The 21023-nt window shown below is 41.8% G+C and overlaps 2 protein-coding genes across 2 annotated transcripts in view; both read right to left on the minus strand.

Annotated features, from left to right (window-relative positions):
* LOC138588776 (integrin alpha-9-like) overlaps positions 1-4201 on the minus strand; it is a 56896-nt gene extending 52695 nt beyond the window's left edge. The window contains exons 1-3 of the mRNA XM_069659028.1: positions 4064-4201; positions 3506-3611; positions 659-753 (exon numbers count right to left, since the gene is read on the minus strand). Of these exons, the coding sequence (XP_069515129.1) occupies positions 659-753; positions 3506-3611; positions 4064-4201 (339 nt within the window). The remainder of the gene's footprint in view (positions 1-658; positions 754-3505; positions 3612-4063) is intronic.
* A 410-nt stretch (positions 4202-4611) lies between these two features.
* LOC138588357 (integrin alpha-9-like) lies at positions 4612-19873 on the minus strand. The gene is made up of 8 exons (XM_069658429.1): positions 19480-19873; positions 19065-19192; positions 16676-16776; positions 11786-11909; positions 9016-9083; positions 4941-5070; positions 4766-4851; positions 4612-4680 (listed from the first exon to the last, which is right to left on the minus strand). The coding sequence occupies exons 1-8, from the start codon at positions 19668-19670 to the stop codon at positions 4612-4614; spliced, it is 897 nt and encodes a 298-aa protein (XP_069514530.1). The 5' UTR covers positions 19671-19873.
* Positions 19874-21023: the final 1150 nt, after the last annotated feature.

Raw genomic sequence — 21023 nt, forward strand, 5'->3', positions numbered from 1 at the left:
GCCATCGAATTCCTGGCTGTAGCTCCATACTTAAAAGAGACAACAGACACAAGTGATACAAACCTCCTAACTCTGTACAAGAAAGCTAACGAGCAAATTTCTCCACGTTGAGGCTCTGTTCCTAATGCCAGAGAGTTGTTTGGATCTTTTTTTTTAACTCTACGCTCTAAAGTGAACAAGTTTATTTCAACGGCAAGACGATTAAACACAGGAAACCCCACTGGAAATCACAACCCTCAAATTTGCAACATGCATGAACTGAAAACTAGCTAGCTTAAAAAGAGGACCATCTTTTTATTCATAACATTACATACAATGAGCTGTCCCTGCTACATAAAGGAACACAAACATGAGTGACTGAATCTGAGTCTTAGAATCTTGATTTTAACAGGGAAATGCTTCGCCCATGAGGAACTGCTTGTGCCTCCTTCAGAGCTACGTGGGTCTTCTGTTTACTCCTGAGGCTACAGCACCACCTGCGACTTTACCACACGTTACTCGGCTACTGGAGTACACAAGGTTAACACATGGTTTTCATCAACGTTTAGCGTGTGTTGGTGAAGCCACAGAGAAAGATTATCTTCATTTGCTAACCATGAAAAAACTAAAAATCTGCTCATTATTAGCATGTCTGATACTAGCTGCTGAGAGTTCTTACCATGGAGTATTTGCTGATGATTCCTGTTGCATCCCCGTGGTAGATATAAACAGCTCCTGCATAGTCGTCCTCTTCCGGTGCTCCTATGGCTACATCTGAAGAGACAAAAAAAGGACACAAAGTGTTCAAAAGTCATAGAAATGAATAAGAACATAAAGGGCTGTACGTGTTTGTGAATGTGTACAAAAGCTCTCATTCACCCTGTTTACTTTCAGCCGGCCAGTTCCTGGGAAACAAGCTGTTACAGTAAGACTCTTAATAGACAATTAAGTGTTGTTAGTGGCCATAAAAACTTGTGCGACCTCTGAGAGAGTGGAAACAAGACTATAAAGTCCTGGCAAGAGCACTGAAACAACGTCCCCTTATCCCATTTCCACAGCAAGTCCATATATAAACGTTCTTTTTATAAACCAAAACACCTCCGGGTCATGTGGTGCACATACCACAGCAGAAATGCCAGAAGAATGGCACTTTTTCAGGAATAATTAACCAATTATAAAGGAGTCAAATTAAACAAGAAATTTGGTCGTGAAACCAAATGTGTTTTCTGATTCCTACAGTAGTTCTTTCACATTAAATGGTAGCAGTTTGGTTGTAAATCACACAATGTCAGTCTGGCTCTTCGACAGTCCAAGAGTGACGACATACAGGATGAGTTATGCTTCCCAGCTGCCATCTTTCTCCGCACACACACACACACACAAAAACACACAAACATGTGCCAGGCTGCGCGCTTCGAGGCGTATCTCCCACCGAGATGAAACCGGGCAGAAGCTTCTGGTCTCGAGTGTGAGACGGACGCCAAGTCAGGCCATGCGAGTGCCAGGAAAGCAATGTATGTCTGTGTGTGTGGTTTGCATCTGGATGTCTCTGCTCACGAGGGTGAGGGGGCAATATTTTCTAAAGATCCCACTCGCCGCAGGGTAATTGAAACAAAATGTCTTTGAAAGTGGAGGGTTTTGTTGCACCTACTGAGCCTCTCCAAGAGCAAACATTTTCTCGTGGGCTGATGTGAGGAATATAATCTGTGTGACTCTATAACTCGCCAGATGACAGAGGAAATTGCTTTGTTGCATGACTACAGGACATTGTAACATTAATAGCAGTGGATGCTATAGCAAAGTGTTTGTCATTGTCTGGATTATAGATTCATAGACCACTGGAGGGTCATTATAAGACTTACACATGCACACATGACCGCCATATGAGTCCTGAACTTCCAAACTGTTGCCCAGAGATAGTTTAGTGGTTAAAGGACAATAGTTTTGAATTTTATGACTGTTCTGTTTTTGGTGCATTCAAGGACTTTCTGGCATCTGAGTTTCACATAAAACTAGTCATTTTTTTTGTATTGCAGACGCTGATTCATAAAGACACTATTTAAAAGACCCTCTGCTCTTTATATAGCATGACAAAACAATAATTAAACCTCCACTGTCAATACAAAATGTTTCATTTGTATATGGTTACTGTGTTACGTAGCAGATTTTCAAGCTGCAGCAAAATTTGCTGTTGTTTGAAACCTTCATGGCATTTGTAACCCATGGACAGCGGTCTCAGATGACTGTTATTTGTGAGCCGTTCCTTTAAAGAGTGAATTCCCCTTTTAAACTTCTCAGGTTGTCTTATTGTTTTATTGTTTAAGGCTTTAATAAGGTCAAACTTACAAAAAAAAAAGATAGGAGCGCTAGTGCAGCTCAGTTGGCAGAGCAAGCAGTTCGACTTCGCCCTCGGCCCTTTGCAGCATGTCATCCCCCACTTTCCTCTCCCCATATTTCCTGTCTCTCTTCAGCTGTCCTATCAATAAAGACAAAAATGGCCCAAAGAATATTCACAAATAAATATATAAATAAAGAGAAACGAGTGGAAAAGAAATTAAATTGGGTTGCAGAACTTTGCTTTTCCACATCTTTTCTTTCCCATTACTCACTTCCCTGTCCTTAAGATTTATGTTGTGACCTGCAGAAGGGATCCCAACCCACGGCTTGGGAGCCACTATTTTAAGTACTTAAGTATTTGAAGTATTTGTACTGGCAAAATACAGTATGTCTAAACTCTGGCCCTGCATCTGCTGTCTCATTAAAACATGTGAAATACTTGTGCTTTGTAGAACACAATATAACAAGACATATCCATTAATCCATCCATTATCTATACTAGTTGTCCTGTTCAGGGTCACGGGGGGCTGGAGCCTATCCCAGCTGGGCAACAGGCAGGGTTACACCTTGGACTGATCACCAGTCAATCACAGGGCTCACAGATAGAGACAGCCAACCTTTCACACTCACATTCACACCTACGGGCAATTTAGAGTCACCAATGTACCTAACGAGCATGTCTTTGGACTGTGGGAGGAAGCCAGAGTACCCGGAGGGAACTCACGCATGCACGGGGAGAACATGCCGAACCAGTACTCGAACTAGGAACCTTCGAGCTGTGAGGCGACAGCCAGTCTGCTGCCAGCCTCATCAACAGTGTCCCAGCCGGCCTTATTCTACTTCAGTTCACTGACAGTAGGAGTACTACTGTTGAATAGTATTTTTTACTTATTTTTATTCTACTTCTGTGTTTATTGTACTGCATCAAAATACCAGAACAACTTCCTTGTATGTGTAAACCTACTTGGCAATAAACTTGTTTGATTCAGGTTCTAAGATATATAGTAGTAAATAACATGTCAAAACACTTAAGCCAACATAGATTAGCAGCCCTAATTCACATGGACACATCTGGTGATTAAGTCCTTGTGAAACGGTCAAAACCTGCAGAACAAGCAGGTAAGTGTAGTTTTAAACATAATTAACCTGTTAATGAGGTCAAGCAGGCATTTTCTAAGTTTGTACTGACCTTGATATCCATCGTCATCTACGTCTCCGATCGCAGTGATGCATTCTCCAAAGTGTGCATTGAAGGCATTGTCACCGCTCAGGACACCTCCCTCCTCCATCACACCCTGAACAACAGAAGAGACACGATTTATAAACAGAGCTGGGAGCAGATAAAAGAACTGTCCTGCGGTTAACTGTTTCAGAAATAATTGCTGTGTCTCTCTGATAAGATTCTTTGGCAACGACTGCAGTGAGTTGGCTTTTAGCCAAATGATTTAACCACCAAACATGCAGTGAACTTCCTCCCTGCAATAACTCATAAATATAAAGAGTACAAACAGAAGCCTTAGTCCTGCTTCGATAACATAATCTCTCTCACTCCCACAATGCTTTGCTGTTATATTCTGTAATCATGATAACAAACACGGTCGTAAAGAAATCAAACACGATCGAGCCGAGCTAAAAGTCGACACTGTAGACAATAACATCAGTATAGAAACATATACTGAACACATGGAGTAAAATAAATGTGTAAGTTATGGTATCGTGTTCCCTCTGACCCACACGTCCCACTCACATTGCCCTTGCTGAGGTACACAGACACCTGGCCCTCGTCCCGGAGCTGGCTGTGCATGGGTGCCCCCACCAGCAGGTCCGACAGGCCGTCCTGGTTCAGATCAACTGCACACAATGAGGAGCCAAAGTAAGAGCCCATCTGGAACCAAGCCGAGCCACAGAGCAATGGGTCAGATCACAGACACTTCTTCACTTCATAGCATTGACATGTGATTCAATATGCTTCCCCTTATATCTGCACCAATACTAAACAACTCATGTGTTAAAGCTACCCTGACCTTCTTTTATTTACTCTGAATGGAAAGCATTAGCTACCTCCCTGGCTTTGGTTACTACTTTAAATCGCTGTAGCGCAGACATAAACATTGCAGTTCTGACAACAAAGCAGTTAGACTAGCGTGTCTGCAATGCATGGCAAGAATCAACCACATGATCCCTCTGGCAGATTAGGTTAAAAATAATGAAAAAGTATAGTAAAACAACAGCCTGGATGCAAAATATGTGCTGCAGGAGGATTAAAAACAGAAGAATATCAGACCACATCCGAGCTCATACCATTTTCCCTGAGGCTTGAAAACTCTTCACCAACGACCCACCATCGATTTTGAAGATGTAAACCTGTGCAGGAGAAAAACACATCACTGTAGCAAGAAAAAACTTTAACTCAGCAGCTGGACACAAGACAAAAAATAAAGACCCCTACTTTTCCACTGCCGCTGTGCTGAGGCGCCCCTGCAGCAATGTCTATTACATTAGGGGAGGAGAAGTGTCCAGCAGTCACAGCGTAGCCTGGAGACACACACAGTCATCACTCACAGCTTCTTTGCTCTCATATATTTGACAGTCAAAAACACATATCCTCATAAACAGGCTCTCACCAAGGTAGCTGTATCTGTGGGAGTCGATGTCTTCTTTGTTCGGGCTGTAGAAGGAATCAGACGTCAGGTTGTACACCTTTATCGTCCCAGTCCAGTAGTATGACCCCGGAGCCCCCATCACCACCAGCTCCTGAAAACAAAACCACAACATTCATTCAGATTGTTTTGGGATGAGGTCTTTCTACTGGTGGTCAATAATGAATAAAACAGAAAGGAACAATTGTTTTGTTTTTTCCTAGGCAACAACAATACTCATCCATGGCACAACACATCATCTACCCGAACATATTTGAACTCCAGATGGATAAAGTCAACATTATAGACAACAGTACAGAGAGAAAATAGATATACCTAGGAGGGTGAAGTAACAAAGTACAATACTTTGTAAAGTAACAAGTTTTCAGGTATTTGTACATTAGAGTTTTACTTTTATGACAACTTTTACTTTTCCTCCCAACAATTTAACACGAACATATGTACTTTCTTCTGCTTACATTTGCAAAACAGGCCAACTTTAGCTTTAATGCATCTGAGAACAGTTATTAATAGTATTATCCATTTTTTATTTACGTTTACCAAGACTGATTATAACCTTAATAGTTGTGACTATAACACATAAAAAGCCGTTTCCTTGGTGTACCTATGAGTGCATATAGCGCACAACTGTGTGTGACAGAAGCAACGTACTTGTACTTTTACTCGAGTCTTTTTTGAATGCAATGAGGCCTATTTGTACTAGCATAGGCAAAAGTATACTTGATTATTACACGGTTCTGTTAAATACTTTGTTCTGTTTGGTTAATTACTGCATTCCAAAGTCTGTTATTTTGAAAGTTATTATTTGAAAAATGCCGTTGCTATGACGAGGCTGTAATCACACAATCCGGAGGACTAACTGTAATCAAATCAATCCGCCGAAAGAAGTCCGGTAAATTTGACGTTGGCTTGTTGAGGGAAAAAAGAAGAGAAGAAAAGGTTTAAAGACGCAAACACTGAAAGCTACGACAGAGTCATCTACAAAACTGTGGATAGCACATGAAGTAAACATTAAACAGAACACAGTATGAGATACAGCGGTGTTTAAAGATGGTGACTGGAAAAGAAAATGTCAACAGACCCTGACAGTGACGAGACAGAAAACCTCAATCAGGTTCTGCGCTGATTCCTGCGGTCCCGTTTACCGTGTCTTGCTTCACCATCAGTGGAAATGTTTCCAATTAATGTGAATAAAACAGCTAGCTTAGCTCATTTTAAAGTGAGTAAAACAGTTAGCTTAGCTCATGTTAAGCTCTCATTTTAGGAAGGGTACAGAGTTAACCGTTGCTATGGACACGGCTCTCACTGTGAGTGTAACGGACTATTTTTAAACCAAAAACGGAAATGTAACCTTTTATCATTTTAATATAACCCAATGTAATGAGGTGTGTCTTATGTGTCAAAGTGAGCATTAACGTCTGACATTGATTTGAGGACACTGGGTCAGATGACATGGAAGCTACTGAAAAAAGCTATGAAAATTTTTCTATGAAAAAAAATGTAAAGTAATCGGTTTCCTCAATTGAAATGAATAGACGCAGGAGAGTTTTAAGTTGAGATAAACTACGTCATAAAATAATTTCAAAATCAATATTTTATCAAATTATTGATTTTGTAACTATACATACACTATACATTATCCCCTACAAAAAGAATGTATGCACCTTTGCCTCCTCTGGATTTTGAAGTTATTTTCAGTAACCCAAGATGTCAATAGAGTATCACTTAAGAGCAAAATAAAGAGATAGGATGGAAAATGACAAAAAAAAGAAGTAGTAAAGTTCAACATGTTTAGTTTTGCTTTAATGACACTGTAATTTTGATTCTGTCTGCACTGCAAAAGCCTGCCGTCATAAAACAAGAGAAGTGCTGCTGGGTGAGTGTCTGGTTAACCAGCAGCCACAGACTGGTTTGTGCTATCTGCTCTTAACCACACACCCAGATGGCATGTTAGCCCAAGTGCCTCCTTTGATGTGATGAGGAATTCAGAGGAAAAGTGACAGCTGTAAAATGAGTTGTTCACAGCTTCTGCTGTGATGGTCAACACACAGCTGATAAAGGGACCAGAGCACGACAACTTAGACGCTCTATCTCAACTTCACAGAAAGCTCTGCAGAATCGCTCACCACTTCCTGGCTGATGTTATCTGTGTCAGAGGATGTTTGGATATGACTGAGAACTCAAACAAACTGAACAACAGAGTGAGGACCTTACTCAGCAGTCCTCCTCTCCTGTCTGTGGTGTCAAACATCTGGGCACCACCAGGCCGACGCACGGCGGTCAGGCAAGGATAAGGTCTAACAGTCAGACGTCTTTTCTTTGAATTCCTCACATTCTTTAAAGGAGGGGGGTTCAAATGCTTTAGCAGATCAACACTGACATCCTCAGTCGGGGGAAAAAAGCGTTTGATGATTTCGTCTTTGGTTTTGAAACAGAAGGTTCATTGTGGAGTTATTAGAATCTTTTCTGTCCCACGTCACATCGCTTCTCTCTTGTCTTTTTTTACAGGTGTTACCACAGTGAGCAGCCTGTTGTTCTGTTTTCTAGATCGCCAGAAAATAATCCCGTTATCACGAGAAAGCCAGCTTTGTTATCTCAAGATAACGAGAAAAATAAGTCAAGTTCTTGAGAAAACAACTGGAAAAAACTCATCACAAGACACAGAGTAATGTATGGAGGCGTGTCCACATAGGGCTTCCGTACATCAGTCTTCTCACCAATCAGAAAGAGCCCAGCTGTGCCCTGAGGACTACTGTACTTTACTGTATGAAACAAATTGAGCGTAACTGTAATGTGAGACTTTAAAAGGACCCATGAAGAACATGCTGCTCATGGAGAACATCAGGAGAGGATTATACAACTAATGTATAGAAAGCAGAAATGTCTAAACTGGTTAAATACACATTTTCAGATTTAAATGCATTCCTCTTATGCACATTTTTCCTGTCAAACTTTATTTTACTTTAAATTATTTGATCCTCTCACTACTTCTGCTCCCCATGCCAGCTTCATCGTTCCTTCTGCCCACAGTAAACGTGTGGGAATTCAGCAGATGCTTTGTATCATACAATACAGTATTGTTCAACCAAGGATGATGTCATATGTTAAGACAAAAACAGCAGCACATTTATGTTCTAGAGGAAAAGGAAACTCGTATTTTCTTAAAGGCTTTATCTGGTGGAACCACAGCAGAGGTGACGCGAGGCCGCTGCAGCCTTCCCTACACTATCAGCCTATGGAAACATAAGCTCACAGTTATCAGCAGTTATCAGCAGAGCGCCGGCGGCTGTGATACAAATAATCATCTACTGTATATCTGAGTGTAGAATTCAGATTTTCCACATCATTGGACATCTTCAACAACTTCGGGGGAGGGAATCCCCTTCAGCCTCGTATATAAAATCTCTTTTGTCAGGATGCTGGAGATCTGAGGCAACAAAGAGGGAGGCTGTTTGAAACGTTAGGCATGTGCTAACATTGATCATACTTTAGTGTAAGAAAATGAGTCCCCTGATGAGACAGAAGAGGAAGTAAGGAAGATTAAAGTTTCTTTAAGTGTTTCATATTAAAATTCTAATTGTTTTTACGTTGACAGACGAGATTCAGGTCTGCAGTTAACCAAACAAAGAGTTCACAAAAAAGCAAGATACTCTGAAAGCAACACAACAGGAAACCAAACACAGCAAGACAATAACAAGATACTGAGAGAAGTTAAACTTAGAGGGCAAACGATGTTATAACACAGCAGAGAGAAGTTTGAAGGATGTAGAAAGATGAGGATAAAGGAGGCAAATTAAAATGCAAAATAAAGAATGCAAATATAAATAAATAAAGGTAAAAAGACTTAAAGAAATAAAAGACGACATCATGTAGAAACAAGGCTTTAAGAAGTGATTTAAAAGATGTCACTGATCCCTTAAACTGATTTATAAAACTCCATGGCTGGACCTTGGATGCTGACAAACTAAGATCTCTATGTGAGACTGACAGAAAGCGAGTATTACAGAGATTAAGAAGACGAACAAGCACTGTTACTGACCTCCGTAAAAACTCCCGCAATCCCGGCTTGGCACGAGCCGTGCTCTTCCCCGTACTTCTGCTTATGGTCTGCAAGAAAAAACAAACCACAAATTATTTCACTGTGCGCCTGAGCCAGCATTTACTGGAGTTCTTCCTGCATTCCATATGGAGCTAGTCAAAGTCCCAGTCCTGTACACGAGGAATCTGGGGGCAGGCTGAGAGAAGGGGTGCCATGCCACATTCAACAAGAAGAGAAGGAGAGGAGAGGAGGGGGGGTACACACTTCTCAGGTTGCAAAAATATTGAGTTTGGATCTGTGCAGAATGCTCGGTGAATGCAAAGTGGGTCTGGCTTCCCCACAACTGTTGGCAACGAGAGGTACGGAAGGAAGTGAAGTCCTGACCTGAGAGCACAACTAAGGTGTAAAGCAGCCCGCTCTGAGACACAGATCAAAACATGTGCATGAGTCAGATGAAAATGTTTCACTTTAATTTTTAAATGGAATTTGATTTTTAGCGTTGCAAAAGAAAACAACCTGCAGCTCAGATGGATTTGATTAACCGCAAACATAACAAAATCTCATCTGATTTATCTTCTTTCCAAACAAATCGCTCCTTAAAAGCACCTGATTCTGTGACTAAATCTGTGCTTCAAACGAGCATCTTTATGTCAACGTTTTTCTTTTGCTAAAAAGGTGCACAGGGAATAAAAACTTTCCACCTTCCTTGGACAAATGCTCGTATATTCAGCTTAACAACCTGAGTGCCCTGCAGTAGAAGGAGCTGGCTCATGCCAAAGCACTGGTGTTGGGCTGAAGGAGAGAGATCACACTTCAAGGCTCTCCTGCTACTGTTCTTCAGAGCCAAAGCACCAGGGAGAAGCCAGAAGCAGATGTGGGGCTTTGCACTGATGGTGCCGGCGACTCAGATCACGTGCCATGATAAAATGTAACCAAAGAAGAGTATAAACAGACTAAACCTGTGGCTCCAAATATGAGGATTTGGACCCCTCATGGAGTCCCAAGATAAATCTGAGCGGCCTTAACATGACTGAAGGAATAAGAAACAAACATGACGCGTCTGCAGCCGTGCCAGCAGCTCTGCAAAGCTGAACACAGACTCAGCAGTGTGTTGAGATTAACGCTAACATCAGCATGCTCTGAAACTGACATCCACACTTTAGGCGGCTGAACAGAAGTGAGAAAGTAAGGTTTGAACTTCTCTCTCTGACATTTTTTATCGTATCGGTCACTTTCAGTGTGGCTGCAGGATCCCTGTTCTTTTCTCAAATAGATCTAAGATAAAAGCACATAAGCTGGAGCCGTCATTCTTTATGCAGCTGAAAGCCAAGACTTCCGTCTTTGGCATCATCACATTGTACGTTTGTTCAAGACTTTGTTTCGCTTCTTAACGTGCAGTAAAAATTAGAGAAGTGGGCAGCCTCGATCTGGCCGTGGTTCATTGTTGTTTGCATAATCCTGTTCAAATACATCTAAAATAAAATCCATAATAGCTAGAGCATAACTTATTTGCACCACTTTAGCTTGTGCACGTTTCAGGGATATGGATCATTTGAAGATTTTCCAAGAAATAACATCACAATAAGCAAAAATACCAATTTAGGCACTTCTAACGCAGAGTTCAAAGGGTTAATGAACACCTGGTTACATCACTCAGAATACCTTCAAGGAGAGCTGTCTCTTTACTCGTGCAATGCAAAGACTGTCGACCTGTCCGGATAAAGACATAGCAATGAGGTGTTCACAAACCAATTGGTGATGTCATGGCGGCTACTAGGGCAGCACGATATATATCGTTTATCAATCGCAATTGTGATGTGCACATGTGCAATAGTCACATCGCAGGACGTGCAATTGTGAAGCTCGTTCGTCGTTTCTTATCAGTAATCAACAGGAAAAGATCGTCTGACATCACACTAGTGCAGCTCTTCATCAGAGCACAGAGTGAACCGATGCTGAGCTGCAGAGTCTGAGTGTCACCTGCCTGTAAACTGGAAACAAGCACACGATGCTGCTGCCGTCACAGATCATGTCGGCAGGATGATCGAGGCAGACGCTCTGTTTCGCGAGGCGGCTTATAAGTGAGACTATTTCTGTTCTCAGCCACACCTCATCCTGGTGCTCGTTGACGCTGTGGCTACATAAACGGACCGTTCACGTGCCGCCGAGTGTTTACTTTTAGCGGCTCCACCTGCAACACACACACGTGAGCATTCGTTTCAAAAAGTTGCTGTCACAGGGCTGATCACGCTAATTACACAAACATTTGAACACCCTTAGAAATGGTTGTTGACGCACCGTATAAATAATACAACTGCTGCCCACAAGTCTGTTTGTATTTATGTTATAAAGAAACGTGTCACTCCACCTGAACTGTCTTTACTTTTTCATGCGAGTCTCTGAACCAAGTGGGCTAAAAGTAGGAGAAGGGTTTTGCTTTGTTAGAAGAAAATACACTTAAAAGTCCCAAATAATAAAAAGTATGATTGTTAATTGTAGGACAAACACACTGCGTTTATCTGGTATAATTCGCTGTATTTTTTTAAATCGCAATAAATATCACAGAACAAAAGAAAATCACAATGTTAGTTTTTTCCAATATCGTGCAGCCCTAGCAGCTACTTCTACTTGTTCAATCGTCTGGACCAAAGGGGCGTACCACATTGCAATTAAAACTATACTGGACTAATCCCACAAGTCCTCTCTTCCCCAGCAACGTGTCATTTCTTTCAAGCTAATAAGACTTTGCATCATGGTGCCTTCACTGTACCTTCATAACAAGGGATGAGCGGTTTGGTCCTGCCCTGCAGAGTGGGAGGGATGATGGAGCAGTATCCATGAGGGAGGATGTGCTCGTGGTCGTAGTAGATGTTTTTCCAGCGGTGAGCACAAGCCTGCGAGAAAGAAAACAAGTTCAGAGAGATGCTCGCTCTGTAAACACAAACACTTCAGACTTTAATCAGGCGCTTCTCGACCACGCTGATGGTTTAAGCCCCATCCTCGCTGGGCTGGAGTCAGTGCGTCTCTGCGGCTGTCAAATGATCGTCAAATGATTGTCAATGAGAGGGGGAATTAAAGCCATTCATAACCCTGACCATAACAGCCATGGTCTGTGGTGTGAATTTCTCATCTCTGAAGCAGTTAATGTGCAGCAAGAAAATATTCCCATCAACATTTGTGTGTTTTAAAAGGTTTAAATTCAGAGCAGCTCCTCTGAGCAGCTGGAGGAGCCAAAAGGTCAGACTGCATCAAAAGACAGAGAACAGACTTTATTGTGCTGCAGCTGAAACAGGGAGACCATGTCGGAAACAGACAGCGAGTAATTCTCAGAACAATATTTTTCCTCTGTGTTTTTCAAAATAAAACATTCCCCAGAGCCGTAAGCAAAAAGGGTAATATAGAGTGGATTTGAAACTGTGCACAGATCAGGCCACATAAATGTGTAAATGTGGTAATAATTTGGTACCCAGAGGGGCTGGTGGCGGGGCTCCTGTGGCTCTGGGGACGGAGCTGGATGCCTCTGTGCAGACAGAGTTCACTTCATTTCCCCTCGCAATGTTTAACTCCCCCACACCCTCCCTGCCCACACACACATATGCACACACACACACACACACACACACACACACACACACACACACACACACACAGCCAAACTAAATGAATATAAGAGCTCAGCAGTCTGTGGGCCCACACAGAGCATCAGATGAGTGTCTGCAGAGGTGGGGGAAGTATCAAAGAACAAATACTTTGCTACTGTACTTTTTTATTTATTTGTACTTTACATTATGTATTTATTTTTACTTTTAACCCTACATTTTAACACAAATATCTGTACTTAAACTCCTAACATTTTCAATACATGATCGTTTAGCTTTGATGCATTTGGCGGGAATGATTGGTTATTTTTATTTGCCTCATTGCGCTCTGCCTTCCCAACATTGAAACCGATTTCAACTGAAAGCCCCCCCTCCAGTGAAATCAAGTGTTTAACCCTGTAAACATCTCCATGTGGTGTTCTTCATGTGCTACAAGACATATCAGGGACAACATCAGCAGTCATCTCCATGGCTGGGCCTGTCTGCTTTTAAACTGCAGTGTGCCAAGGACAGGCTGAACAACACGTTTTCACATTGGCAGGTTTGAGACGTCACAAACCTAAGGAGCCAATCCCGTTAATGGACGGGGTGACGCTTTACGTATCATTATGTGTAACCTATGGCAACCACTTCAGCGATGCGTGAGCCAGCTGTAACCATCATCGTAGTTTTTGCAAACTCACTACTGACTACTAACGTTAACGTTACAACTGCTGATTACTACATTTCAAGCTAGCCAAGTCTCAACAAGTTGCCACTAAATGATGGCAGAGACGTGTTTTGTTTTCGTGACGGAGGGGCCGGTTGGAAATGTACGTAATGGGCGGGGCCTATGCAGATTGGGGAATTTTTACTGAGGGAGAAGAGGAGATGCCTTGGGAGGATTTTTATATGGTAATTAAACATATTTTGCAGAAAAAACATATCAGACACAATTTATTATTTCAAGCTGAGCGTTTTATATGTCTTAAAACATGACTGGAGCCGGTCTTTAAAAGACAAGAGAGGGAAGCTACGAGGTGTCTAGTGAATGTGACGTTTGTCAGTGATTGGTAGAATTTGTAGACAATAAATCATCCAACATGGCCGACAACATCGGAGCAGATTCAGAGCAGCAAAATCCAACAATTGCTATTCCTAAAGTGATTTGCATGTTAAATTCTCTTTTTATTTAAAGTTTAATGCAAGTATCCCCAAAATATGTTGTGAGGTTCATTGAGTTTTAAACAGAAACAGCTGGTAGAAATGTCCTTTGTACTTACTGCGAGGACATTTCACCGCCTGTACTCTTTTACTTTAGTAAAGATGCTGAATCAGTACTTCTTTTACCAGAGTTCTTTTACACAAGTATCTGTACTTTTGGCCTCTCCGTATGTCTGGATTCAAGATGCTACGTTTAAAAACCTTTGTGAGACAAAGAACAGTATCAATCCCACTGTTAACTCCCCTCTTGAGTAGGATTAGATTTAGTCGAAAAAAAGATCGATCAGCTGGTGTAAACGAAGCTAAAGGAGCACTTGAAGCGGCTAAAGAGTTCTGTCAAAGCAGCGAATAACTCTTTTATGGTTTGGGGCTTTTGGAGACGATGTTGTCATGTTCTTGTTCACTTTAAGGGCTCACTGGTCACAAACAAGGCCTCCACTGAAAGCACAGATGAAATCACCACTGTACACATCTGCCAAGCAGCCGTTTCCCTCCTGTTGCACAGAAACGTGAGTCCATTCAGATGAGATAAAGAGAAAACAGGCACAGCAGCACGTGGCTCTGCAAAGTCACCACCTTTATTTTATCAAAATAGCCCCGTGTGGGGGGGGGGGGAGTTAAAAGTTTGTTGTTGTGCAAATCTACGCTCAAATCCCCAAGACTGACAACTCCAACAAGTCTTCATATTTTGACCGCTCAACTGACGATTAAAGCCAAGGGTAATGGTTTGAAATCCATGCCAGTACATTCCTCTAGGTATAAAAAATGGACCAAAGACAAACACTTTGAAAGGAGGAGAGGTTTATCAGGCCAAACAGATATTTGGACGTCTGCAGAAGGAGGAATTCTTATGATTTTTTGACTCCCAGAGGAGGAGGTCAATCAGCAGCAGGTATTCCAACACATTCACACCTGTCATGAGCGTTACAGTCCAGCAGCCGCCTTCAAACCGTCCTGGAGGCAGCTAGTTCCACTCATTACCCACCGCACAGGAGACGAGGTTAGCGTTTAATGAAAGGACGCCCTTGGACGGGACCACCGCAGAGGGGCTGAAGCCTAAACAAACTCTGCCAGCTGCCCTATGATCTCTGAGCAAACACCCAGCAGAGCACCTCTGGGATTAGCACCGCTAGTTAGTCTACTTCTCTAAAACCCTCTCTCCATTTTCATAAACAACAATCTGGTCCTGACAAACCCTGTTCCACTGACTCGTCCAGCTCCAAACACGAGGTAAATGTTTCACAGTGTTATGTAACCACTCAGCACTTTCCAAAACTGTCTGACTCCAGTTGTTCTGCAGCTTTGAGAGTGCAAAAAAGCAGCATTCAAGTTCAGCTTTTACTTTTGCATTCAAAGTACAGCAAACAATAAAACTTACTTTGAAAACAATGATCAACTTCAGACATTTTAAGACGACACGGAGAGATCAAACAGCCAATCACACCGCAGAACAAGCAAGTTAGTCTGCAGTTATGTTCTTGCACAGAACATGCAGAATTACACGACCACCTCCTGCTGAGAATCATTGTTTAAGCTGCCAGTGAAGAAACTGGATGTCTTAACTCCTGTACTCCCCAAAAGATGAGGAGAAGTTAACATTACATCCATTGATCAGACTTCAGCGACTGCTCGACGAGAAACCACTTCACTGGACATCGTGTGTCAGCTGAAGAGCTTCAGAGAGACACTAATTTTTATAGTCTTATTCAGTTTTAGTTACTTGTGGTTCAGAAGAAGAAGAAGACATACTTCCCCGAGGAGACATTACATTTTTTCACTCTGTTTTTACAAACATACTTCACACACAAAGGCCTGAAATACACACATGCACAAACAGAACCCTATGGGCATGCATTAATGGAGAGATGTCGGAGTGAGGGGGCTGCAGATGGACATGAGCCGGGTGATTCGGTGCCTTCGGTGCTCAAGGACACCTCAACAGTGGTCACGAAAGGAACTGGCTCCTCTCCGGCGACCTGCCCCAAATCCAAGCTTGTCTATACCAGGACTTGAACCTGCCACCCTCCGGTTCTCAAGCCATGTCCCTACAGGCTGAGTTACTCCAAATGTTTTAAAGAGGAGGAAAACCGTCTTTGATGATGTGGTTACCATTAAAAACTTTGTGAGCAATCAACACTGAAGATATCCTGACGTAAAAACAGGCCGAGCACGTCTATTGTTAGCAGCAGCTCCGCTCCCAGATCCACCTGTCTTCCTGTGTCTGTTGAGAAGTGTTGTAGAAAGACTTTATTTACCGATTTTAGTCGCATCGTCCTCTTATTTTGAAGAGGGAGAGACCTCTGCAGATAATTCATCTTCTGTTAAAAACCTACAACAATGAACACTAACAGAATCTAATGTTAGCAGAAGCTAGTTTTGCAGCCGCTTCAGACATTTGTGTCCACAGAAAAACATCGGAAAGACACTAATATTAAACGTAGAAATGCCATAACCAGTTTTTATTATTTTAACTCTACAAAATCCTAGATATTAAAAACTTATGCAAGAAAATGTAGCACGTTTTCTAGAGTGTCACACCTCTGTTTCATTTAAGCTTCCTTCACTGTCAGTATACTCTTCAAACCTGCAGCATTACAGATTATGTATTGTTATAAACTTCAGATATATTTATAAATATTTTATAGCGACCAGCCCTTATTAAAAGCTTGTAAGCATGTAACACAGAACAGAAGGAAAGGCCTGTTGTTAAGGGGTGTTGTTATGTTGAGACCAGCTGTGGTAACAGTGCGCTTCATGGTTCGACATGTGCAACAATGATGTCTGTACAATCAGATCTGGTTTTTATGATTGCACATGGTTTGCATGGAGTCGCAGCCGTGTTGTGTCCCCAAACTCACCAGGATTTTGCCGTCGCCTCTGTTCTGGCGGGCCAGGCTGACCCCCATCCACTCGTCATCCCGGTCTCCCTGACACGTCTTCCCACACGACTCCCTGTTTCCTACGAAACAATAAGAGCAGTTTGCAGATGTTGAGTCATCAGCAGCGAGGATGTCTTAGGGCAAGCAGCTTGTTACCTCAGCCATTGTCAGCTTTTTGAGACCTTGGTTTCAACCTCCACTTGTGCTGAGTGTGGGAGTGAACAGTTTGAAAATCAGAAGATCAAACATTAGAAAACGTTTGTGGTTATCTGAAGTATTTCACAACAGCTCTTGTGTTACTGTACCGCGGTCAACACGGTGTAACCTTCACTCAAGGAATAATATCCATTATGAACTTTATTATAGCCCACCAACGTTGGGTTTTTGAGGTCTGTATTAAAATCTACATTACACTTAACACAAAGGAGTTTTAACTACACCTTTAGGGTTGCAATTAACGATAATTTTCATAACTGAATAGTCGGACAGTTGTTTTCTCAGCTAAGTGATTCTGGGTTTGGGATGCATTGATCTGATATAGAGACCGGAGGAATAAGATTGCAGATAGGGTGAAGAGTTCAGACATCCAGAGGGAGCTCAGAGTAGAGCCGCTACTCCTTTGCATCAAAGGGACCCAGTTAGGGCCTCCCTGTGAAGGTTTTCAGGGCACGTCAAACTGGGAGGACACCCTTTGGTAGACCCAGAGCTCGCTGGATGGATTATACTGTATATGCCACCTGATGTGGGAACGCCTCAGGATCCCCCAGGAGGAGCTGGAAAAGGTTGCTAGGGAGAGGGACATCTGGGCTAACTTGCCCAGCCTGCTGCCACCGCGACCCGACCCCGGATAAGCGGAAGAAAATGAATGGATGATCCTCAACTGTCCAATACAACCTGAAATAGCTTGATCGCATATTGAGACAATATGTCCAATCTATTCAATTATATTCTTTGTTTTACGTCTGCGATTGCACTCTACTTTATGAATTCAACAGCTTGCCAAGTGGTCATTTTGCTCATAGGAAGAAGGCTAGAGCCACCTGGCCTGCAGTGAGGGAGCTAAACTTTTTAGGTATTTCAGGCTTGCTTTGCCAACAAGTTCTACAGCTACTTGGAATATCTGTAAAGTTCTTGCGTTTTGTTTTACAAAGCTTGAATCAAGCCTGTTGCTTTACACATAACAGAATAAAACTAGTCTCTTTTATGAAGTGAGGCGCAAAGATTATTGATCAAACTCTGGTATTCGATTAGTACTCAGTATCAGGAGATGCATAAAACCCAGGTAACCGTATCTGGACAGAGAAAGTCGTTTGGTGCGTTCCTAACTTCAGAATGTGATCATTTTAACCTCTGTTCATGTGTAAGGTAAATTTTTATGTTTTTGTTACCTGCTTTGGAAACAACAGATGTAAATGAGCATTTTTGTTAACTCCTGCATGTTTACATCCTGTGCTTTTTAGTTCATAGAAGTTCATTTACAAGCTCTGTCCCTATCAAATACACATAGTTAGAAAGCAATGAAAAAATAACCTTTACAATTTCCTTAAATCCAAGGAAATGTCACCAAATGTCAGAGGTGCTTGTGCACTTTAGCTACTTTGCGCAAGTTTCACTAAATAAGAGAATAAAGCCAATAAAAAGGAGTCAAAAGTCAAATCTTGAACAAAAGATTACTTTCTTAGTTTTATCCCCACTTCTCCAAGGTCTGCTCCCATTCTCCCTGAAGACAATTGATTCAGCACAATGGCATGTAGCTGCAGTGTTCCTATGTGTCCGTGTGTTTCAGCTCCTCGCCGAGCAGCAGGCAGGACACGCTCCCTGTGCTCACACATGTTTATTTTTTGGTGACACATTGACTGAGCACGGGGTTAATATTAAAGCCATGCGTGCACCCGGCTTTCTCCTGACCACAAGAACAGAGTCGAGGGGGTTCAGTTGGGGGGGTTTGAAGCTCAACCTTTTGGCTCACGTGCTTGGAAAATATTAGCAAGGGCATAAATCATATTTATCATAATATTTATAGACCTCTGCACACAGAACCTTCTTTTCTTTTACATGTCTCACATTTAGCAGGTTCAGAACTAGAAGAACAACTCGAGCTCTGTTAAGAGAAGTATAAGGCTGCATTATTCTGATAAAACAAAACAGATGCTTGGGGGAGTTTATGCAGAGAGTGGACAAAGAAAAGCTGCAGGAAAGCCCAGTGTGTGCATGTGTGTGTGTGTACTGAACTTTTCTGTCATATGAGTTTTTATTGCTGAGATCATCAAGTTGTGTTCTGATGCATGAGTTGCCCTGAAGCTGCACCAGGTGTATTTGTCTTTATGTGCCTTTGTTTTTATGCTGCAGGCAGTAAGTGGTGACTGACCTCTTCCCAGGTCCATCTCTGTGCAGCGGCGCTCCGGGTTGCTGTGAACTCGACACTTATACACAGCTCCAGGAGAGTGCACAGAGCTACTGTAGGTAGAGTTTGCCCTCGGAGCCCCTACTATAATCCTGCAGACATGAGGAGAGGGGAGAGGATGGGATACAGTGGGGATTTCACCCGCCAAACATCTCACAGAAACATTCAGTCCTTGAAATAATAAATAAAATATATCGCCAGAATAAAAGGCTACATGAGAAACTACATTTTCATGAGGAATATCCTCCACTTTTATTTTGTATTTAATGGGCGTGGATGCAGCCTGAGAGAAACTTTGACATTACGAAAGTACAAATTCATTGCATCACACAATTAGTTACAAATAACAGGGGCTAAAAGAACACAAGATGTGACTCACCAGCGTGTGTTGTCATGATAATGCTCCAGCACAGAGTAGCCAAAAAAACTATTGTTTGGTCCGCGGAACACCAAAGGATGTTCTAAGTCTATATTGTAAGAATAAGCCAGTGAAATAGAAAGAAAGACATAAAAAACATGTTTCAATCCCGTTTTTTGTCTCCGTAGAGGATCCATCCCTCTGCGCATCATGCGTAATAGCGCACAAAAAATATCCAAAAAGAAGAAAAAACAAAAAGAAGGGATTGTCAGCTCTTCAAACTGTTAAAAAACTATCGTTCACTTATTTTCTCCTGGTCTCGCGCCGCATGTAGGCTGTGATGGCATGAGGAAAAGCTTGAGGAGGAAAGTTAACGGTCCGGTAAATAACGGTGCGTCAGCTTCTCTCCATTCTGTGTCAATCTCACAAAGTTGTTGCTCGCGGGAGCCCTGTCGTGGAGATAAATGCGGTTAGTGGTGTCAAGTTAGCGAGAGGTGGCCGGGATGAAACCGGAAGAAGAGAAGTTTTAAACAAAATAAAAGCAGCATTGTTGTCTGAAATGCTGGTCAAGCGTTCGATGGTAAGCGAGGGTTTTAATTTGAAAGGTACAACCGGAACATGGGTTTTCGTGGTCTTGCACAGACGTAGGTAACGCGGTCATGGAGAGACGCGAATGGTTTTGAGGCGCAAAGAATCACATTTCACCCGTGGGCTTTGGGGGCTCCACTCACCTCAACAGAGCGAGGAGGGCGCACTGCTGCCCTCTAACGTCTCCCAGCCACAGTGAACACAGAAATATCTGAATTTCACAGTTTTATTGGACTGTTTATTAACTTATAGTTACTGAAGATTTTGATTCTTCTTCTATTGTATAACTCCAACACTTAGGGGCACTCCGCCTGTGCAAATACGCTCTGCAGTTTCTACTGACGCCTTTAAAAAGCGGCTTAAAACGCACTTAAAAAAATAATAATAAAAGGCTTTTGATGATCATGTAATTTTACACATTTGTAGTCTTTCTCTGTTCATTTTTATTTTATGATTATTACTATTATCGTAATATATTGCTGTTGTTGTGGTGTTTTGTGAAGCACTCTGCTCACTGCTCTGTGAAAGGTGCTATACCAAATAAACGTAATATATTTTTATAATAATAATAATAATAATGATAATTATTATTATTATTATTGCGGGGTTCTGACTCCTAGGTTTTGAAAGCATTCTCTTTCAGTTGCAATATAACCTAAAAAAGGTGTATAAATCTTCAGTTGAAATTTAACCACAATCCAAGTACTAACAATTTCAGCTGTAAACACTCTACAAAAACATTGTTTAGCTCTTGGCAGCGTTTGTATGTAATGTAAATTTGTGACCAACTTTGTATCTACACAAGAATGTGTTTTGCTTGTTATGAATCTTGCATTTTTCAGATTCATCTGCTGAATGTTAAAAGTTTCTCTGTGATCAATATGTAACTTATTTATACACATTAATTCCTGATAAATAAATACTTGTTTTTTGGTTCTTTTTCGGTTAAAAACTCCAAATTCGACATGAATAATTAC

Source organism: Semicossyphus pulcher, unplaced genomic scaffold, assembly GCF_022749685.1.
Source record: "Semicossyphus pulcher isolate SPU_LCO1_2020_fin unplaced genomic scaffold, fSemPul1.0.p SCAF_12, whole genome shotgun sequence".
Taxonomy (NCBI): domain Eukaryota; kingdom Metazoa; phylum Chordata; class Actinopteri; order Labriformes; family Labridae; genus Semicossyphus; species Semicossyphus pulcher.